This window comes from Mustelus asterias, chromosome 18 (genome assembly GCF_964213995.1).
Source record: "Mustelus asterias chromosome 18, sMusAst1.hap1.1, whole genome shotgun sequence".
NCBI classification, from domain to species: Eukaryota; Metazoa; Chordata; class Chondrichthyes; order Carcharhiniformes; family Triakidae; genus Mustelus; species Mustelus asterias.
In genome coordinates this window covers 22,040,330-22,063,598 of record NC_135818.1, presented here as the reverse complement: position 1 = coordinate 22,063,598, position 23,269 = coordinate 22,040,330, and the positions used below count along the sequence as shown (strand labels likewise).

Here is a 23,269-nt window from a genome sequence, read left to right as displayed (position 1 = left end):
AAACATTACAGAACCATATGGAAAGAACAGTCGGATGTAACTAATTAGACAGCTTTCAAAATCTTTGCACAATTATAATGGGCCAAAAGGCCTCCTTCTACACTGATAAGTCCCATCTGCCCTTAGCCCACCTGCTACTATAACTCTATTCTATATCAACGTTCCACTCTCCACATTCTGTAACTCTCTGTTTATTCAAAGATCTGCAGCCATCACCGCTGTCCTTGCTGACCTACATTCCCTCATGGCCCTTCAATGCCCCCAATTTAAGCTCATATAATGTGTTAAAATCCCTTCATGGCCTCACCCCTTCCAAAAGTCCTGTAATGATCTTCTGCCGAACAACATCGCCTCCAGACCTCTTTCATCCTGCAACTCTGGTCTCTTCTGTCTTCATGCATGAGCATATAAGAATACACAAGAAATGGGAGAACCAGTGTTATATGAAGAGGGGTGGGAGGAGTCCAAAGCCCCAAGATGTGTAGGTCAAGTAGATTAGCCGTGGTAAATGCATGGATTATGGGAACACAGCAGATGGCGAGGCCTGAGTGGAATGCTCCTTTGGAGAATTGGTGCAGAGTCAATGGGCCAAATGGCTTCCTTCTGTACTGTAGGAATTATATGGTTCTATGGAGTCTCGTGTAGAAAATAGACATAGCATAGATCAGCTGGATCTGTTTCCATGCTGTAAATTCTATGTGAGGATGCCTGCATTGTTTACTCTGAGTACAAGGCCTCTCTGCAGAACTCATGATTGGCCAATTCAAAGGAGGATAGAACACTGAAGATATAAATGCGTCTCCCTGAACAAATCAATTTGATCAGCAGTAAATGAATTAAATAATTGAGTAGATTCCGCCACATAAAATTGGCTCATTGTTAAATCTAGATGAACTGGTCAACTGGGTTAGACACAGATCTTTCACCTGCAAAATCTGGCTTTAACTCCTGCTCGGATTGATCGGATTAGAGTCTTCTTGTATTCGCTTGTTGCAAAGTTGTTAAGTTAAATGAATCTGAGTAATTGCAATTCAGTTCAAGGCTGCTATGGCTGCAATTGGCCCAAACGAGGGGGTTATCAATATCAATCACTGAATTAGGAAATGAAAATATTTCATGTTGTTGAAGTTCAGAATATTCTTCAATGATTGGGGCTGAAACACAAATGGGCAAAAATGGAAGAAGATTTACTCTGCAGAGTACTCTACTCAACAGAGGTGGCAGAAGATGATTCTGGGAGAAGTCAACTCAGTCACCTCAACTGTACTGTGGGTAGCCAAAGAGCTGGTGTCAAGGAGCGGTTAAGCCCAAGACCTACATAAGTGTTTCCCTCCCTCCCTTTTCCTCTAACCAAAAAAAAGGCACTTTTTAAAAACGGCATCTAGACCATTTGGCTAAGATGCAAATGAGATCAAGCACTGGAGGGGGTGCAATGCCTGTGCCAATCAGCTTGGATCATGTAGGTAACAAAAAAAAGACAATGTGAGGAGGACAAGCAAAGTAAAAACAAGTTAAGTTTCTTATTCTTATATCTTAAAGTGTACAAGGGCAGAGATGGCAGTTCAGGCAGTGATATGCTCCTGCCAGATTTGGGAGATCAGGGAACTTTCTAGCGTTCCCTGACGGCCATGTCTGCGGGAAGCGTGACCAGCTGCAGCTCCTCACAGACTGTCGTTTGGTTGAGCAGCAGCTGGACACATTGCACAGCATACAGGGGGCAGAGAGTGTGATAAACACTAGCCTCAGGGAGATGGTCACACCAAAGGTTCAGACAGGTAGATAGTGATCACCAGGAGAGGCAGGCAGGTAAGGCAGGAGTCTCCTGTGGCTATTCCCCTCTCGAACAGGCATACCATTTTGGATACTGTTGGGGGGGATAGCCTCTCAGGGGAAAATACCAACAGCAACCAGGCCTGTGGTATCACAACTGGTTCTGCTGTGGAGCAGGGTCAGGGTAAGTCCAAGTGAGTAATAGTAGTAGGAGACTCAATAGTCAGGGGCACAGACAGCCGTTTCTGCAGCTGCAAACGAAACTCTAGGATGGTGTGTTGCCTCCCTGATGCCAGGGTCCTGGATGTCACTAAGCAGGTACAGGGCATCCCGAAATGGGAGGGTAAATAGACAGATGTTACTGTCCACATTGGTACCAATGACATAGGCAGGAAGAGGTCCTGCAAAGACAATTCAGGGAGTTAGGTCAGGTGGTAAAAAGTAGGACCTCTAGGGTAGTAATCTCAGGATTACTCCCTGTGCCACGTGCTAGTGAAGCTTGGAACAGGGAGATAGTACAGTTGAACACGTGGTTAAAGAACTGATGTCGGAGGGAGGGCTTTAGATATATGGATCACTGGGATGTCTTCTGGGGAAGGTGGGACTTGTACAAGGAGGGCAGGTTGCACCTGAACTGGAGGGGCACCAATAACCTGGGCGGGAGGTTTGCTAGTGATGTTCAGGAGGGTTTAAACTAGTGTGGCAGGTGGGTGGGAACTGGAACAGCAGGCCAGTAAGTTTAGAGACTGGGAAAAAGTGAGACTGAGATAAACATAGTGCAGAGGGGAAGCAGTAGGGCTCAGTGAGAAGTCATAGGGCTCAGTGGGACTGTAGGTCTGCAGTGTGTTTGCTTCAATGCAAAAGTATAACAGGTGAAACAGATGAACTAAGAGCCTGGATTACTGCATGGAATTATGATGTAATTGCAATTGTGATGTAATTGCAATTGTGGAGACATGGTTAAAGGAGGGACAGGACTGGCAGCTTAAAATTCCAGGATATTGTTGTTTTAGATGGGACAGAAGAGGAAACAAAAGGGGTGGGGGAGTTGCATTGCTGATTAGGGAGCAGATCACAGCTATGTTGAGGGAGGACACATTGGAGGGATCTTGTGAGGCATTATGGATGGAACTCAGGAATAAGAAGGGTGAAATCACAATGTTGGGAGAGTACTATAGACCTCCCAACAGCCCACAGGAGACAGAGGAGCAGTTGCGTAGTCAGATACTGAAAAGATGTGGAAAAAGCAGGATTGTTGTGTTGGGTGATTTTAACTTCCCCCATATTGACTGGGAATCCCTTACAACCAGATGAGTTAGATGTGTCCAGAAGGGCTTTTTGATACAGTATGTTGACAATCCAACAGGGATGGGGCCATACTAGACTTGGTATTGGGAATGAGCCAGGCCAGGTGATCGATGATTCAGAGGGGGGGGCATTTTGGGTTTAGCGACCATAATTCCGTAAGATTTTGGGTAGTCATGGATAAGGACAAGAGTGGCTCTTGGGTGAGGGTGCTTAATTGGGTGAAGGCCAATTACATGCAAATTAGACAGGAACTGGGGAATGTAGATTAGGAGCAGCTCTTTGAGGACAAATCCACATCTGACATGTGGGAGGTTTTTTAAAGGTCAGTTAATTGAAGTGCAGGACAGGCATGTACCTGCAAAAATGAAGAATAGAAATGGCAGGTTTCGGGAACCATGGATGGCAAGGGAAATTGTAAGCTTAGTCAAAAGGAAGCATACAGTAAGTCTGGGCATCTAAAAGCTGACGAAGCCCTTGAGGAGTACAGTGAAAGTAGGAAGGAACTTAATGTGGAATTAGGAAGACTAAAAGAGACCATGAAATGTCTTTAGCAAACAGGGTCAAAGAGAATCCAAAGGCTTTTTATGCATATATTAGGAGCAAGAGGGTAGCAGGAAAAAGAGTAGGCCCACTCAACGACAATGGAGGAAAGTTACGCGTGGAACCACAGGAAGTGGGTGAAATCCTTAATGAGTATCTTATATCGATATTCACCAAGGAGAAGGACATGACGGATGTTGAGATCATGGATAGGTGTGTAAATGCTCTTGAGAATGTCAATATATCAAAGGAGGAAGTGTTGAGCATCCTAAAGTGCATTAAGGCAGACAAGTCCCCAGGGCCGGATGGGATCTATCCCAGGAGGCAAAGGGGGAAAAAACTGGGGCCTTAACAAATATCTTCACATCCACTTTAACCACAGGCGAGGTTCCAGAGGACAGGAGAATAGCTAATGTTGTTCCCTCGTTTAAGAAAGGAAGCAGGGATAATCCTGCAAATTATAGGCCGGTTGAGGGGAGACCTGATAGAGGTTTACAAAATTATGAGAGGCATAGACAGGATGGATAGACAGAGGCTTTTCCAAGGGTGGAAGTATCAATTACAAGGGCGCAGAGATTCAAGGTGAGAGGGGGAAAGTTTAAGAGAGATGTGCAGGGGAAGTTTTTCATGCAGAGAGTGGTGGGTGCCTGGAATGCACTGCCAGAGGATGTGGTGGAAGCAGGCACATTAGCAACATCCAAGAGGCATCTGGATGGGTACATGAATAGCAAAGAAACAGAGGGATATGGACCTAGTAAGGGCAGACGGTATTTTTTCTTAGTTAGGGCATCATGATCAGCATAGGCTTGGAGGGCCGAAGGGCCTATACCTGTGCTGTACTTTTCTTTGTTCTTTGTATAACCATGCTAACTTGACGCAGTAATGCTACTTCTTCCATCCACAGGCCAACCCAACCCACAGGGCATCAATCTCCACCAAAGTAGGGCAAGGAAATCATAGAAACCCTACAGTGCAGAAGGAGGCCATTCGGCCCATCGAGTCTGCACCGACCACAATCCCACCCAGGCCCTACCCCCACATATTTACCCACTAATCCCTCTAACCTACACATCTCAGGGGCAATTTTAACCTGGCCAATCAACCTAACCCGCACATCTTTGGACAGTGGGAGGAAACCGGAGCACCCGGAGAAAACCCACGCAAACACGAGGAGAATGTGCAAACTCCACACAGACAGTGACCCGAGCCGGGAATCGAACCCAGGACCCTGGAGCTGTGAAGCAGCAGTGCTAACCACTGTGCTACCGTGCCGCCCACAAATGGATACACAATCCACCCCAGCTGGAATGGGGATCAAACCCTATGCTGTTGGCACCAATGTGATCCACATCAGCTGTCCTATCAACTGAGCCAACTAGCACCTCCCTGCCCGCAAGAAATCTGAATTGCAATGAATCATGAAGAAGTTCCAATTTTCTTTCCATCGCATTACTGACTGGAACTCTTTCCCACTCTTAACACCTTCATTGGCACATGTAAGTTTCCCATTCCCTCTCACAATAGTTCTTGGATCTCAGGATTTACAAGAACAAAATGCACACTATACAGAGTTTGGCTAAGCCCCAATTTCATTTGTTTATTTGGCTCAAGTCTCTTCCCCAGTACAAATCCTCCTGCGACTTGTTGGGAATTTATACAAAACTCTCAATACAAAACTCCCTACCCAAGGTCGACTGAAACTCTTACAAATTTCCAGTTCAAACCCCTCTGCAATTTGACTGCAACTTACAATGTTGCCCCAGTACAAATCCCTCTATAGTTTGGCTGAAACTTACAATCACTCTCAGTTCGTTGTTACCACTGTTGATTATAGGCCTGGATCTAGAGATGATCCATTGCGTCCTTTTTCTTTGACTAGTGACCACGCCCAGTGTCATCCTCCTTTTATAATTCATATCACAATGTCACAAGGGACCTGGGTTCGATTCCCGGCTTGGGTCACTGTCTGTGTGGAGTTTGCACATTCTCCTCGTCTCTGCGTGGGTTTCCTCCGGGTGCTCCGGTTTCCTCCCACAGTCCAAAGATGTGTGGGTTCGGTTGATTGGCCGTGCTAAAATTGCCCCTTAGTGTCTTGAGATGGGTAGGTTAGAGGGATTAGCGGGTAAATATGTAGGGATATGGGGGTAGGGCCTGGGTGGGATTTGTGGTCGGTGTAGACTCGATGGGCCGAATGGCCTCTTTCTGCACTGTAGGGTTTCTATGATTTCTATGAAGTCCTGTTGTCATCCTGCTGAATTGTCCAATGTAAACACCTTTCCAAACCTTTAGTTTATTCTATGTCCTGATCTAGATGGGACTGGATGGAGTTAATCAGTTCTCACGTTGTTTCCATAACAGAAAACAGTATATTCCCTGCCCCAGTGAGGGATACCTGGCTCCAGGTTTGACAGTGTGTGAATGCTCCTTCCCTTCCTGGCAGGGGCTAATGGCCATTGTGCATTAGTTTATTTCTATTTATTTATGATAATAGTATTCTCAATTTCTTAATTGAGTTATATAATTGCAGTTGTCCTGGATCATTGTTTGTCATGTCTCTTCCAGTCTCCTAATTGCACTAGGCAATGGCAATTACCTTGCAACATTGTTTGTGATAATTTTCTTCCAGTCTCATAATGAGCCAGAGTTGACTGATCCTTCTGCAATGTTATAATTAACTCCTCCCTACTTGCATAGCTGACTTCTTTCTGTGTTGAGGTTTTGCAATTTACATTTTACAGTTCATGGACATGTCCATGGTGTTGGAGTTTAATATCTTATGATTTTACAGTTCGGGGAGGCATGTCCTTCAGGAAGGATTCACAGGTTATGCTCAATCTGTTTGCTGCATTTTGAATGCAGCTTCCTTAGCCATCAAGTCCTGGTGTGGATCTTGAACCCAGAGCTTCTGGCTCAGTAGGACACTACCCACTATGCCACAAGATGGCCCCAAGAATGAAATGAAAATTGGTTCACTTGGCATCACTAACAATGCTTAAAGAGCACATTTCAACAAAATAAAACTGCATAAATATAAAGTAATTGCCATAATAGTTTATTTATATGAATTTCAAGTTTTCCATCATTACCAAGAATGGCTTTATATTAGCCTTACTTATAAAAGATAAATGACACCCTATTTAGGATGGTTTGAGAAACAGAAGCATTGCAAATTCCTCTGTTAAAGCAATGCGTTTTCACCGTTACCTAGTTCAACAAAATTATGCACTAAATGTACCCATTTCTACACCCTCAATAAACTTTGGTACTTAAAATAAATCAAAGGAACAAACCAAAAGAAGGGAATATGCTTTCTAATACTCTTCTTGCAGCATAGATAGGTTCAGTGACCCACTATAAGATAGGCATGTGAGCTAATTTGTTACGGTTGTTCAATGGTCGCTTATGTAGTTCATTCTTTTTCATCTGCAAAAGGGTCCTTATCGAAAAAACTTAGAAACTATCTTACAATGTATTTTACAGTGCCACCTTTTGCATTCAATAGATTTCCAGTTGCTACCAATGGCCTCCACAGTGATGAGTCACAAAACTGAGGCTCAAGTTACTACCACTGAAACTGCAGCTAATGAATCTGGAAATAATTTAACACAAACGCGGTATGAATCACTATTCAATGTAGCTTTCTCTGCCCACTTTAACACCAGCCAAACGCTACAAACATCGAGCCATAAGAAATCATCCATCCTATGAAACCCAATTTTAATATTAGATCTGCCTGAAACATCATTTCACAATTAAGTGAGGCTTCATACCCAGAAGTTGAAAGCCGCCGCAAGTTCAAATAGCTTACAACACTCAGCAGATTAGTGCAATGTCTACACAGAGTATTGCTAATTGTCCTGGGCATGTTAGCTTGCAGTTGGTAGCTTCCAGTACAAGAACGGGAAGGGTCATTCACATTTAGTCTTTAGCATCCCCAACCCCGTCAGAATTGATAGCAAACATAGCCTCTGCCTCAGGCAAACAAGGAGAGTCGTAAATCTTACAGATTCGGGTTTCACCTCGCCCTTTCCTCAAGTACAATCTGAAAAAGAAAAGGAGGTTAAAAAATGTGCAATTCTCTTGCAGCTGTTCGCACAACACAACCTTTATCACTTTTAAGTAAGTCTTTTCACTGTTCTTTATTCTTCATTGACAAGAATATTTGGTCTCTATTACCACAAAAAGACACCTTAAAAGGCTCCCTTAATAGCTCAGTTAGTTCATTCAGTGAGCAGCTGAATCACAATGGTTCGAATCCTGATAGATATTGGGTTAGTTCTCAGAAAAACAGAAAGATGTTAGAAGTGCTTCAGTTACGTGGAATTGAAGATGATCAGCTAGTTGCTCCTTATTGCTATCGAGCAACCTCTGCTGAAGATTCATAACTGGATGTTGGCTGAGAACAGGATCAACTTCCATGGTGAATTAACTTATCAAGATATCAATCTTTCAATAATAACTGAATACTAAACAACCCATTACATGGAAATATGAATGTTTAATATAAGAGGAGAAGAATTTGGCAGAAAATCAGAAGTAAAAATTCTCCAATGAGCTACAGGCTTCTGATGTATCAAGTACAATGTCTTGAGACAACACAAAACATATTTGTGCACTGTCTTTACTGTAGAAAAGGTTGCAAATGTTATCAAAAGCCTGGTTGTAAAGATGAGTTTCGAGAAGTGTTTTTACAGGAAGCGAGAGGAGTTGGAGTTTCAGAAGACACTTCCAGAGAACAAATTCAAGGCAACTAAAGGCTGTTCTACCAATGGTGTGTCAAAAATAAAGCGGAGAGAGAAAGGCCAAGGTTGGAGGATTTAATTGGTATGACAGGAGTTGTAAAACTAAAGGAAGTGGCAAAAATAGGATTGGGCAAAGTAGCAAGGGATTTGAAATTTTGCTTGAGGCAAAAGGAAGCAATGTAGGTCAACATAAAGGTTGCAGGTAAGCTGAATGCCACAGGTTAAACTCCAGACAGCAGCCTTTAAGAACTTTTGGACTTTGCAGCGTAGGGGGATAAAAGGCCAGCAAAAGAGACTTTAGGAAGAGTCGAGAGGACTTCAAAAGCACAGATCAAATCTTGGTGGGAAATGGATTTTGATGAGTGCAAGGTAGCAATTATTGCAGAGGTGGAAATAAACAGTCTTGGCTGTTTATCAAAGTTTATCCCAGATCAAAGCTGGGAACTAAATATTCAGGAGTATGTGATTTTTGTCAGGACAGGCAGGAAGAAAAGGATTATGGAGTAGCTTTGTTAGTATGTGATGGAAGATAGCAAGAAATGATCTTGGATCAGAAGATGTAGAATCCATAAGGGTGGAGGTAAGAAATAACAAGAGGAAGACGACACTGATGGGAGTATTCTATGGGCCTCCTAACAGTAGCTACAATGTAGGATGGAAAAGAAATCAGGAGATAATGAGGCCGTGTAAAAAGGGGGGTATACTAATCATGGGTGAGTTTAATCTTCATTTGGATTGGGAAAATCAAATTGCAGAGGTAGCCATGAGGAAGAATTCATAGAGTGTATTTGGGACAGCTTCCAAGAACATGTTGTTGATCCAACCAGAGATCAGATAATGTGTGAAGAGGCACATTTAATAAACAATCTCAGAGTAAACGATTCGGTAGGAAACAGTGACCATAACATGGCAGAATTTAGCATTTAGTTTGAGAGTGAGAAACATAGCTCAGAAATAACTGCTAAACTTAAATAAAGGTAATTACAAAAGAATGAGGGCAGAGTTGGCTGGAGTGTACTGGGAAAGGAGTTTAGCAAAAAAGATACTTGATCAGTGTAGAAGGGGTTAATAGGCATGAGCAGCTAACAGTTAGGATAGAGAGATATATATAATCATCTTACCCAACATGAGGATTGTGAGCAGTTGATTATACGTGAAAGGATTTGAAATGAAATTGAATCATGATCTATATGCTTTATATAACTGAAATTGTTAATAATGATTTAGAAATAATTTGTTGTAATAAAATAATCCATTGAATTATATTAATTAAGTTTATAAAGCAAAAACATGCAATTTGTCAGTACTGTGACTAAAGAAATCAGTAACATTAATGAAAGAATACAAGATTCGGCAACATTTGATATAAAATTGTGTAACTTGCATTAAGAAAACAATGGTTGAAAACAGATATATACAAAATATATCTGTACACAGGAACATTTGATGATACATTTTATGATACATTTTATATGATTCAAGCTTCCCAGGCCTGGGATGATGGCGAGTGATGGGCCCACATTTGGCATTGGACCAAGTCTTGGCATTTAGCCAGTGCTGACTTAAGTAAAATAAGGTTTCTTGGATACTATGGCAACAAGGAAGCAATCTATGCCAAGAGGTCGACTTCCGCTAATCGGAATGAACTAATAAAATAACATAATTTAAGGTGGCAGATTGTCATGATTAGATTGACATATTAAATAATAAATGAAATCACACTTAGCTAATTAATGGGTTGAACTATAGATAACAAGAGAGTATAATTGTCTTGTATTTTGGCACGAAAGACGGGATCTTTTGAGAAAGCCCTGTGGTACTTTTGTGCTGCCTGCCATTTCGGAGGTCTCCCTTCGGCCGAAGTTATTGTTCTGTCTTTTTTATGTCATGTCTGATTTTTCTATGTTTTAATAAATTAGTTTTTAATAAATTCTGTTATGCTTTTAAACCGGAGTCACTTTACCTTTGTGAAGTTTGCATTTTCGGAATTACATTAGCTTTTCTAAAGGCATCTAGCCATCGGATCAAAATTCCCTGCTACATTTTGGCGACGAGGATGGGGTGTAGTCATAGGAACTGACAACCAAGCGAGCACACCTTCTGAAATGGGTGAGTATATACGTTTATTAAGAATAGCTCACTTATTTTATAGGGGACTCACACTGGATCACCGGATTCATTAGACATACCTGAACCCCTTGTGGAGTCGCAAAGGTAAAACTGTCAGAACAGTAGATTCGTGCTTAAAGTGGGGGTTGGGAAGGTGGCCCACGTAGCCGAGCCAAGGCGGTGCGCGAATACAGGCGTAGAAGTACTGAGACGCGTGTAATCCAGGGAATTAAGGGTGAAAGAGATCTAATTCCACTGTCAGCAGAGTCATTCCCCTTAGCAACAAGTATTCCGCTTTGGATACGGTTGAGGGGGACAACATACCAGCGGTGAGCCGCAGTGAGAGGATCTCCAGCACTGTGTCCGTCTCTGTGGCTCGGGAGGGTAAGGGGCAGAGCGGGAGGGCAATAGTTATTGGGGACTCGTTAGTTAGAGGGATAGATAGGAGGTTCTGTGGCAGCAAAAGAGACTCACGGATGGTATGTTGCCTACCGGACGCCAAGGTCCGTGACGTCTCGGACCGTGTTTTCCGGATTCTTAAGGGGGAGGGGAAACAGTCACAAGTCGTGGTACACATTGGTACCAACGACATAGGTAAGAGAAGGGACGGGGATTTAAAACAGGAATATCGGGAGCTGGGCTGGAAGCTGAGAGCCAAGACAAAACATGTGGTCATCTCTGGTAAGTTGCCGGTGCCACGTGATAGCGAGTTGAGGAACAGGGAGAGAGAGTGCAGTTAAACATGTGGTTGCAGGGATGGTGTAGGAGGGAGGGTTTCAGATACATGGATAATTGGAACACATTCTGGGGAAGGTGGGACCTGTACAAACAGGACGGGATGCACCTGAACCAGAGGGGCACCAATATCCTGGGAGGGAAATTTGATACGGCTCTTCAGGGGGGTTTAAACTAATTTGTCAGGGGAGTGGGAAAAGGAGTTGTAGTCCAGAAGTCTGAGAGGGTGGTGAGGTATTGGGGAAGGTATCAGGGTCAAGGGTGGGTACCGGTAGACAGGAAGGTGGGTTGAAGTGTGTCTACTTCAATGCAAGGAGCATCCGGAACAAGGTAGATGAACTTGGGGCGTGGATTGGTACTTGGGACTACGATGTTGTGGCCATTACAGAGATGTGGGTAGAACAAGGACAGGAATGGTTGTTGGACGTTCCGGAGTATAGATGTTTCAGTAAGTGTAGGGAAGCTGGTAAAAGAGGTGGAGGAGTAGCATTGTTAATCAAGGATAGTTTAACGGCTGCGGAAAGGCACTTCGAGGGGGATCTGCACACTGAGGTAATATGGGCTGAGGTTAGAAATAGGAAAGGAGCGGTCACGTTGTTAGGAGTTTACTATAGGCCCCCAAATAGTAATAGAGATGTGGAGGAAAAAATTGCTAAGAAGATTATGGATATGTGTGGGGGTCACAGGGTAGTTGTCATGGGGGACTTTAACTTTCCAAATATTGATTGGAACCTTTGTAGGTCAAATAGTTCGGATGGGGCAGTTTTTGTGCAGTGTGTGCAGGAGGGTTTCCTGACACAATATGTGGATAGGCCGACAAGAGATGAGGCCACATTGGATTTGGTACTGGGAAATGAACTGGGCCAAGTGTTAGATTTGGTTGTGGGAGAGCACTTTGGAGATAGTGACCACAATTCTGTGTCTTGTGTTATTGCAATGGAGAGGGATAGGGCCGGACGGCAGGGCAAGGTTTACAATTGGGGGAGAGGTAATTATGATGCGATTAGGCAAGAATTAGGGGGCATAAGTTGGGAACAGAAACTGTCAGGGAAAGGCACTAATGAAAAGAACTTTTTCAAGGAACAAATACTGGATGTCCTTGACAGGTATGTCCCTGTCAGGCAGGGAGGAAATGGCCGAGTGAGGGAACCATGGTTCACAAAAGAGGTGGAATGTCTTGAGAAAAGGAAGAGGGAAGCTTATGTAGGGGTGAGGAAACAAGGTTCAGATGGCTCGATTGAGGGTTACAAGTTAGCAAGGAACGAGCTGAAAAAGGGGCTTAGGAGAGCTAGGGGGGGACATGAGAAGTCCTTGGCGGGTCGAATCAAGGAAAACCCCAAGGCTTTTTACTCTTATGTGAGGAATAAAAGAATGACCAGGGTGAGGTTAGGGCCGGTCAAGGACAGTAGTGGGAACTTGTGTATGGAGTCAGTTGAGATAGGTGAGGTGATGAATGAATACTTTTCTTCAGTGTTCACCAAGGAGAGGGGCCATGTTTTTGAGGAAGAGAAGGTGTTACAGGCTAATAGGTTGGAGGAAATAGATGTTCGGAGGGAGGATGTCCTGGCAGTTTTGAATAAACTGAAGGTCGATAAGTCCCCTGGGCCTGATGAAATATATCCTAGGATTCTTTGGGAGGCAAGGGATGAGATTGCAGAGCCTTTGGCTTTGGTCTTTGGGTCCTCGCTGTCCACGGGGATGGTGCCAGAGGACTGGAGAATGGCGAATGTTGTTCCTCTGTTTAAGAAAGGGAATAGAAATGACCCTGGTAATTATAGACCGGTTAGTCTTACTTCGGTGGTTGGTAAATTGATGGAAAAGGTCCTTAGGGATGGGATTTACGACCATTTAGAAAGATGCGGATTAATCCGGGATAGTCAGCACGGATTCGTGAAGGGCAAGTCGTGCCTCACTAATTTGATTGAATTTTTTGAGGAGGTAACTAAGTGTGTTGATGAAGGTAGGGCAGTTGATGTCATATACATGGATTTTAGTAAGGCGTTTGATAAGGTCCCCCATGGTCGGCTTATGATGAAAGTGAGGAGGCGTGGGATAGAGGGAAAGTTGGCCGATTGGATAGGTAACTGGCTGTCTGATCGAAGACAGAGGGTGGTGGTGGATGGAAAATTTTCGGATTGGAGACAGGTTGCTAGCGGAGTGCCACAGGGATCAGTGCTTGGTCCTCTGCTCTTTGTGATTTTTATTAATGACTTAGAGGAGGGGGCTGAAGGGTGGATCAGTAAATTTGCTGATGACACCAAGATTGGTGGAGTAGTGGATGAGGTGGAGTGCTGTTGTAGGCTGCAAAGAGACATAGATAGGATGCAAAGCTGGGCTGAAAAATGGCAAATGGAGTTTAACCCTGATAAATGTGAGGTGATTCATTTTGGTAGGACTAATTTAAATGTGGATTACAGGGTCAAAGGTAGGGTTCTGAAGACTGTGGAGGAACAGAGAGATCTTGGGGTCCATATCCACAGATCTCTAAAGGTTGCCACTCAAGTGGATAGAGCTGTGAAGAAGGCCTATAGTGTGTTAGCTTTTATTAACAGGGGGTTGGAGTTTAAGAGCCGTGGGGTTATGCTGCAACTGTACAGGACCTTGGTGAGACCACATTTGGAATATTGTGTGCAGTTCTGGTCACCTCACTATAAGAAGGATGTGGAAGCGCTGGAAAGAGTGCAGAGGAGATTTACCAGGATGCTGCCTGGTTTGGAGGGTAGGTCTTATGAGGAAAGGTTGAGGGAGCTAGGGCTGTTCTCTCTGGAGCGGAGGAGGCTGAGGGGAGACTTAATAGAGGTTTATAAAATGATGAAGGGGATAGATAGAGTGAACGTTCAAAGACTATTTCCTCGGGTGGATGGAGCTATTACAAGGGGGCATAACTATAGGGTTCGTGGTGGGAGATATAGGAAGGAATCAGAGGTAGGTTCTTTACGCAGAGAGTGGTTGGGGTGTGGAATGGACTGCCTGCAGTGATAGTGGAGTCAGACACTTTAGAAACATTTAAGCGGTTATTGGATAGGCACATGGAGCACACCAGGATGATAGGGAGTGGGATAGCTTGATCTTGGTTTCAGATAAAGCTCGGCACAACATCGTGGGCCGAAGGGCCTGTTCTGTGCTGTACTGTTCTATGTATAAAATGGCCGTGCGTTTAAACATAAGCTGATCAGGGCAGCGAAAAGTAGGAGTAGACGGTAGCTGAACATTAAATAGTCGTGGGAGTGAAGGAGGTGTTACGGCTTTAAAAAAATAAGTTTGCAAGAAAGGGAAAACTAAGTTAGTAGGGAGTTATACTTTCGACAAAAATCTGTAAGTTTAATTTAGGAATCTCGGAGATAGAAGCTAGAGATTCAGGGTTAGAAGGAAAAAGAAAACACAAATTTTACAAATTAAGTAAAAATGGCGGAAGGAAATAATCAGGAATGGGGAGTTGAAGGACCAGTAATTCAATCTGTTGTTAATGAAAATAGTAAATTAATTAAGAAAATTATCAAGAAGGGATATGACCCTGAAGCATCTGATGATTTACAGAAAAGTTGGTGGAATAAGCAGACTAAACATCAATCAGAAATGGCCCGAGTTATTTTTGCTGCCACTACGAGAAATCGATTGTCAAGAGATGCCAAAGAAAAAGAAACAGACCTTAAAAAGTTAGATCAGGAAACTCATGAACATGAGAATAAAAAAGAAATAGAAGAATCTGTAGAAAGTACAGAATCAGATTTCTTATCATCAGATGGATTTACTGAGGAATAAACGGAGGGAATTATTAGTCGATTTGAAAAAAATAAAAATTAAAAGAAAAACCCCATCTAGTGGTGAAAAGGCAAAAATCAGAAAACAAAAACATCTTTGAAGGGAAAATCAAAGCCTGTGAGTTCTTTAAAGAAAAAATCCGTGGTCCCAATTCGAACAAAGGTACATCGATCACATGGGAGGAGGGAAAAATCTTCTGTTGTAACTGAAGAAGTACCTTTATCATCAGCTGATAAGCAAATGATAGCAGATGCATTAGGTCCCCTGAAACGGAATTATAAGAATTCAGCTTTTTGGGAACGCATGGGATGAAGTGAGGAGTATACATCATTTGACATTAGATGATGTAAGAATTCATTAAAGGAAAATTAGCAGGATCAGTTTGGGAAATGTTACCCGATGCATTGAAAGGTAGAGAATGGATAACTCAAGGGAGAATAAATGAAGATGGGAAATACAATAATTACAAATGGGCACTAAAATGAGCATTGGGGACAGAATTGCAAATTGGATTAGGGTAACAATAATAAAACAGAAGCCAGGCGAGGAATACGCTGAAAGTTCCATGCTTACATAGAAAATGGGGGAATAGACAAACCAAATAGGGACGACAGAATATTCTTACCGATGTTGACGGATGGATTTAGTCCAGAATTAACTTGTGTTATCAAAATGGGAATACCAATGGGGAACACATATAGAGATACTAAATTGGGCGATGAGAGCAGAGGATTTACAGAACAAGGAACACAAGGAAAGCAACACACATCTAAAGTAAAAAATTGTTATGCATGCAGGAAGAGAGGACACATTGCCAGAGATTGTCAGAGCAAATCAGGGAGAGCTGGAAAACAATGTGATAACTGTAGTAAAATAGGTCATAACATGGCCAATTGTTGGGCAAAAGGAGGAGGCAGTGAAGGGACAGACACCCAGTAAGGTAAATACAGTTAAAAAGTTAAAAAGCCACAGAGAGACAAGCAAAAGAATCAGCAACATTCAATATTATCGCAGAAGAGATCCAAAAACTGATAAACCTACAATGACTTTTAGCGCCCCGAGAGTCAGAATTAGAAAGATCCCCGAATGTATGTGGAAGCGGTATTAGGAAATGTAACATGTTGATTGATACAGGAGCCATCATTTAATTAACTAATTTAAATTTACCAGCAACAAATCAAACGATGGTTACATGGAGCGACGGGGGAATCAAAACTGCTACATTGAGTACGCCTACAAGATTAGAAATAGAAGGGAAAGAAGAACAGGTTCAAACTCACAACAAAGAGTGGTAATCTAGAGGATTAGGAAAGTTTTAAAAACCAATAAAAGATGACCCCAGAAAAATGAGGGAGAAGATAAACTATGAGGGTGAATATAGTAATATAAAAATGCACAATAACAACTTCTTTAAATAGATAAAAAGAGAGAGGCCAAAGTGAACATGAGCTTCTAAGAGAATGAGACTGGGAAAATAGTAATGGTGAACCAGGAAATGGCAGAGGAGATACATAAATACTTCACGTCAGTCCTCACAGTGGAAGACATTAATAATATTCCATACATATTAAGCAATCAAGGAGCAAAAGCGGGAGAGGAAATAAATACAATAATTATCGCTTGCAAAAAAACTCAGGAAAATAATGGGGCTAAAGGCTGATAAGTTCCCTGGGCCTGATGGATTATATTCTAGGATATTAAGGAAGTAGCTACAGAGATAGCAAATACATTGGCAGCAATCTTCCAAGAATCCTTAAATTCTTGAAAAATCCTTGAATTTTGGAAAACTGCAAATGAATACCCTTACTCAAAAGGGGAGGGAGACAAAAAAAACAGGCCATTTAGCTTAACATCTGTGTTTGGGAAAATGTTAAGAGTTCATGATAAAGGATGTAACAGCAGAGCATTTGGAAATACATAAGATAATCAAGCAGAGTCAGCATGGCTTCACAAAGGGGAAATCATGCCTGACAAATTTATTAATTCTTTGAGGTGATAATGAACAGGATAGATAAAAGGAAACGAGTAGAATATACTTGGATTTCCAAAAAAGCATTAGATACCGCATGAAAGGATAGTTAGTAAGAGAACAGCCCGTGTTGGTGGTAGTTTATGAGCATGGTTAGAGGATTGGCTAACTGATAGAACGATGTGGAGATGCCGGCGTTGGACTGGGGTAAACACAGTAAGGAGTCTAACAACACCAGGTTAAAGTCCAACAGGTTTATTTGGTAGCAAATGCCACTAGCTTTCGGAGCGCTGCTCCTTCGTCAGGTGAGTGGGACCTCCCACTCACCTGACGAAGGAGCAGCACTCCGCAAACTAGTGGCGTTTGCTACCAAATAAACCTGTTGGACTTTAACCTGGTGTTGTTAGACTCCTAACTGATAGGAGACAGGGAATTTTTAGGATGGCAACCTGTAACTAGGAGTGCCACAGGGATCAGTGCTGGCATCACAATTATTTACAATATATACTAATGACTTGGACGAAGGAAGTAAATGTACCATTGCCAAATTTACAAATGACAAAAATAGGTGGGAAGGATTACACAAGGTATCTAATTTGGCAGATAGAAAATAATGTAGAAAAATATGAAGTTATGCACTTTGGTAGGAAGAATAAGGGAACTAAATATCATTTAAATGGAGAAAGACTGCAGAAAACTGCAGCACAAAGATTTGGGGGCCCTCTTGCATAAATCACAAAAAGGTTCAGCAGGTAATAGGGAAGGTATATGAAATGTTGGCCTTTATTTCAAAGAGAATGCAATATAAAAATAAGGAAGTCTTGCTAAAACTATACAAGGTACTAGTTACACCACACCTGGAATACTGTGAATAGTTTTGGTCCCCTTAACTAAGGAAAGATTTTCTTGCATTGGCGACAGTCCAGAGAGGGTTCACTAGGTTAATCCCAGGTACGGAAGGACTTTCTTATCAGGAGAGGTTGAGTAGATTGGGCCTATCCTCTTTGGAGTTTAAAGAATGAGAGGTGACCTTATTGAGACGCATAGGATTCTCATGAGGATTTGACAGGGTAGATGCTGAAAGGTGGTTTCCCCTTGCGGGAGAGGCTAGGACCAGAGGACTGGGTTGCCCATTTAAGGCTGGGATGAGGAGGAATTTCTTCTCAGAGGGTAGTGAATCAGTGGAATTCTTTACCGCAGAGAGCTGTAGAAGCTGCGTCGTATGTTTAAGGCTGAGATAGAGAGATTTTTAATCAGTAAGAGAATGAAGGGTTACAGGGATAAGGCAGGGAAGCAGAGTTAGAACATAGAACATAGTTGAGGACTATTTTATCAGATCACAGTCATGATTTCATTGAATGGCGGAGCAAACTTGATGGGCAGATTGGCCTACATTTGCTCTTACATCTTATGGCAAATAACTGGATATTGGGTTGAGGCTCAGGTCAAGGTTGAACAGGTGTCTAAGGTTTGACATGGTCTGGGTAAATCTGATGGGAGCCAGGAAAGGAGTGATGCCAGCAAGGAAGCTATGGTTGACCCATCACATTTTCTGCTGTGAAGCACTGGGCCTTGAGCCAACACTATTTGTTGCAGGTGACAAAACCAATGAATTTGGTTTTCCTGATGGTTAATTAGAGGAAGTTGTGATTCATCCATAATAAGTTGGGCAAAAGTCCAACAGCATGGATGTGGTCTAGAAGAAATGGAGCATCAGGGCTGGGTGTTATTGGTGTACATGTAAAAACTAGTCTTGCTCCATTCCATTGATATTGTTGATGGGTAAACAAGGTGGTTGGCTTGGTACAAGCGAGCAACTGAGTAAGCGGGCAGCAGACGTGTTATGTTAAGGGGTAATGAACGATAAATAAGAAAACCTCACCAAGATAGAGGACTTGGAAATGGAGGAGAAAGGAAGAGCTTGAAGGAAGAGTTTAAAGGAGTAGTCTTGATTAACAGAATATGGCTACATGTCACAAGATCCTTTATTTGTATTCCACAACAAATACTCCATTTATTAAAATGAGACATTTAAAATAAGTTTCAGAGCTGTTTCAGATAACCAATTATTGTACCATGGAGGAGGAGGAGGTTGATTCTTGTCCACAGTTCTCCACATATTACTTTTACAATCACAGCTGCACTTTCATTAAGTGGTGATGTGGAGATGCCGGCGTTGGACTGGGGTGAACACAGTAAGAAGTTTCACAACACCAGGTTAAAGTCCAACAGGTTTATTTGGTAGCAAATACCATAAGTTTTCGGAGCGCTGCTCCTTCGTCAGATGGAGCACATTTCCACTCCATCTGACGAAGGAGCAGCGCTCCGAAAGCTTATGGTATTTGCTACCAAATAAACCTGTTGGACTTTAACCTGGTGTTGTGAGACTTCTTACTGCTTTCATTAAGTCTCAGGGAAAGGCACTTCACACGACAGCTCAACCACAGCCAGTTGTGTTGTACACCTGCTAGCAATTGGTTTCAGACTGGCACTGAATATAATTTGAGGACATATCAAACAATTTAAATAGGGTTACGATATTTACAGAACAAAATCTAGAAATAACTAGGAGGAAATTTAATGCTACACAAAAAATGCAATACAATTCAGACAAACTCCTGCAAAAAGTGAACACAAACACCAAAATAGCACGTAATGAAATGCAGTGAAATTACATTTCCAATAGCTTACTTGGTGTGGAAATGCTTTAAATCCTAAGAATTTATGCATTTTTTCTCTGTTCATTCATGGGATGTGGGGTGCTGCTGACTAGGCCAGCATTTATTGTTCATCCCTAATTGACCTTGAAGATGACAGTGAGCCTCTTTCTTGACCTGCTGCAGTCCATGTTGTGTAGGTACACCCACTGCTTGTGCTAGCTTGTCTTGCAATGAGACAGATGGGTAGAATGTAGGAAGGACTCATGTCCGGTCAGATGATAATGATGTCAGACATATGTGGTAGGTGAGTGAGAGCAGGGATGTGAGGAGAGGGGTCACTGGGTGGGGGGATAATGAGATAGGAGTGCAAGATGAGAGTTGGGACCCCGTACGGTGGATGGAATTGAGATCACTATGAAAGTGATGGCTGTGTTATGGGGTGCAGGTGGACATATGAGAAGGCAGACTTATCCTGCTACACAAAGAAGGTAATTCATCTTCCTGCATTAGATCCCCGTCCTCTTATACAGAGAGCTGTGTTCATTATTGTTGCTACTGCCTCCCACATGGGGTTATCATCTTGCAGGCTGGCTGCCCGCCCGTGCGAGAGTAGAGAATTTCACGTCTCTGCTCTTACCCCATCCAACATCTTCATCATGGCTCCCTCTGAGAAATGTGAGACTGTCTTCTTGGCTGCCACCACCCTCCCCAAACTGGACTTAGAACAAGTGCTGGGGAGACATTTAAAAGGACCCCCCCCACTCCCAATTCTCCAAAGTGGCTAAAGATATTGGGAATTTTCTCACTGACGGCGCTGACGGGATTCTCCTCGATTTTCTCACTGAAACCGCACTTTGAAAATATATCGGAAAATTCCGCAGCTAGTGTTTTCAACCCTATGCATAATCTCTCGGGTCTACTTATGTATTTCACTGAGTTTCAAAATGGGACATTTAATTTTCTTCATTATTAGCACACTGTTACCTTCCAATTCTCTGGAGACAGGTCCTGGAATTTGATCAAATATTTTTTTAAATGGCTTGAGTTTCTATTTCAAATATCATCCAGCAATTATCAAGCATCAAGATTCAAGTATGAAGGCAAGAACATAATAGGAGGCCATATGGCCACTCCAACCAGCACCTCCATTCAATAATTGATCTCTTAGCCTAAATTCCATTTTCCTGCCTATTCCCCATAACCCTCGACTCCCCCTATAGTTAAAAAATCTATTTCAGCCATGAATATATTCAATGTCTCAGACTCCAGCATGAAAAATGATCACTTTTCTACGGTATCAGAGGGTGACCAACATCCATGGAACCATATCCGAGTTAGGGGATTTATGCTTCCACGTGTGGGGTCAAACAATTGGAGAATTTAGATCAATAATTGTCTAATAATTAAAAGAACTTTAAGGTGACAATCTCACACCACTTGGGCTTTGTCAAATGTATCCCAATTGCAAACAGTGCAAAGCAAATTTTAAATCAGATAGTTAACTTCATCACGTAGAAATTTGTGAAACTTTATTTTCAAACTGTTTAACACAGAAAAACAGCCAACTACCCTGTCAACTCTGCTCAATCACATTTGTCTGTTCATAAACCCAGTATGCACTCACCACCATATAATACCAGCTTACCTCGTTGTTGATGCATGAGCAATGATATTTCCCCCAATTGGCTTTTTTGGATCAGCGGCAAACATTGCTGCCCCATCGACCTGTGCCACAACCTGGTTAGTTATTACCACAGCTACCCCAAACTAGAAGAAAATTAAGTGCAAGATGTTAAAATGTGATGCACACTGTTCCAATTTCAATACAGGTTATAGAAATCACAATCCTTCTTTCAGTTAATGCCCCTTTTAGGTCCACTAAATTTATACACAATGGATATATTAACATTCCAGAAAGCCAAAGTTAACGTTTTTCCCAGAAGAGTTAATAACTGAAAAATACAGAACCCTGTGGCACCTTTTCGGGGGGATTAGCAGGGTAAATATTTGAGGTTACGGGGATAGGGTGGGATTGTTGTTGGTGCAGGCTCGGTGGGCCGAATGGCCTCCTTCTTGTAGGGATTCTATGATTCTTATCAATATTTGAGAGAGTAAGAACCAATATGGTGGCAATTAATTCAGACACTACCGACATATTACATAACTGACCCTGCTGACTGAAAGCATGCAGACTTGAAGTGCAGGAAAACAGGGCTATTGAAATATCAGAAACCCATTTTTCAGTGTTGTTGATGTGGTTCCTTGTATGTAAAAAAAAAAGATCTTCATGGCATATAATATGAAGCTACATTATAAACTACTGCAAAAGCCTATGGTCAAATGTACATATTCAAAGTTGTTAAGCCTCTTTTGTTTTGGAGTAACTATACAAATTAATACAAATGCGAAATGTTGCAGATACAATAAATCTGAAATAGAAACAGGAACTGTTGGAAACAATCAAGTCAGGCAGCAGCTATGGGGAGAGAAATAGAGTTAACATTTCAGACTCTCAGAACCAGTTTTGAAAGGTCATTGACCTAAATGTTGACTCTTCCTCTCTCCATAGATGCTGCCTGATCTGCTTAACATTTCCAACATATTCTGTCTGCTTTTAATACAAAATTCATTACTAGGATTCTGCAATTTACCAATCAAATTTCTTGAGTACCCATGTGCATTTGTCCTTCAACAAAAATAAACAAGAGATTTAGAATTATGAGTTTTGATGGGGCAGCTATGGCAAGACTATTTCTATTTGACAGGAAGCTAGTGCTAAAGTTAACTATCTGAGGTTAAGAGCAAATATTCTTATGCAGAATTATTGGAGCATGGGATTATTTGCCACAGAAATTAGTGAGGCCGAAAATATATCACATGAAAGTGCAGAAATACATGAAACATTGGAAAACACAAGGTTACACGGAGAACCAGAGCTGCAGGGTGAGTGCCATTAGACAAGGAAGACTGCAGACAACATTGATTAAATGGCCTCTCTTCTGCTGTAAATGTTGATGGTTCTGGAGAACATTCCTGCAAGTTTGTCCCTAACTTTTCTAATCTAGGAACAAAAAAACATTTGAAATAATATGGTGCTGGGTAAACATTTTGCAAACTGGAACGTTTTCAATTTTTCAATCATTTAGGTTTCACTTAATGTGAATCCCCAGCCCCCACAGTTGTCCTCTACAAGGTTTAATAAAGCTTGTTGGTAGTGATTCCCAGCTCAAAGCAATATTATTCTGTATTTTCCTTTTCTCATCCTTTACTTTCAGACATTTATTACAAGTCTAACTCTATCTTGCCCCTGACAACCTGACTGGCCCTACTAACCTGGTTTACAAATATATCTCTGAATTCAAAGTTGTGAAAAATAATAATATAATTTGAGGAGCCTTACCTCATCTGCCAATCGCAATAACATTCGTAGAAAACGTGCAAGATGCATCTGCCTAGCCGATAATTCACCTCTCCCAGAGTAGTCTGTCCTGTACAAGGCTGTTGCACTGTCCACAATTAACAATGCATATCTATAGTTTGGAAAGAGTATAAAATAACTGCATTCAATAACCATTATAGAATTCTTGACAATATCAGATCAGAAGTACACAAGGAAAAATTATTTGTCCCATCAAAATTCATCTTCAGCATTTTTTAATCCACCTGAATTCGGA

At 42.0% G+C, this 23,269-nt stretch overlaps 1 protein-coding gene across 3 annotated transcripts in view; it reads right to left on the bottom strand.

Annotated features, from left to right (window-relative positions):
• rad51 (RAD51 recombinase) overlaps positions 1-23,269 on the bottom strand; it is a 103,278-nt gene that overhangs the window by 5,534 nt on the left and 74,475 nt on the right. For 2 of the 3 annotated variants that reach the window (XM_078233506.1, XM_078233505.1), the window contains 3 exons: positions 22,996-23,125; positions 21,241-21,362; positions 6,655-7,660 (listed from right to left, as the gene is read on the bottom strand). In XM_078233506.1, the coding sequence (XP_078089632.1) occupies positions 7,537-7,660; positions 21,241-21,362; positions 22,996-23,125 (376 nt within the window). In that variant the 3' untranslated portion in view covers positions 6,655-7,536. Of the gene's footprint in view, positions 1-6,654; positions 7,661-21,240; positions 21,363-22,995; positions 23,126-23,269 lie in introns of those variants that run through there. The other variant, XM_078233507.1, reaches the window with a different exon arrangement.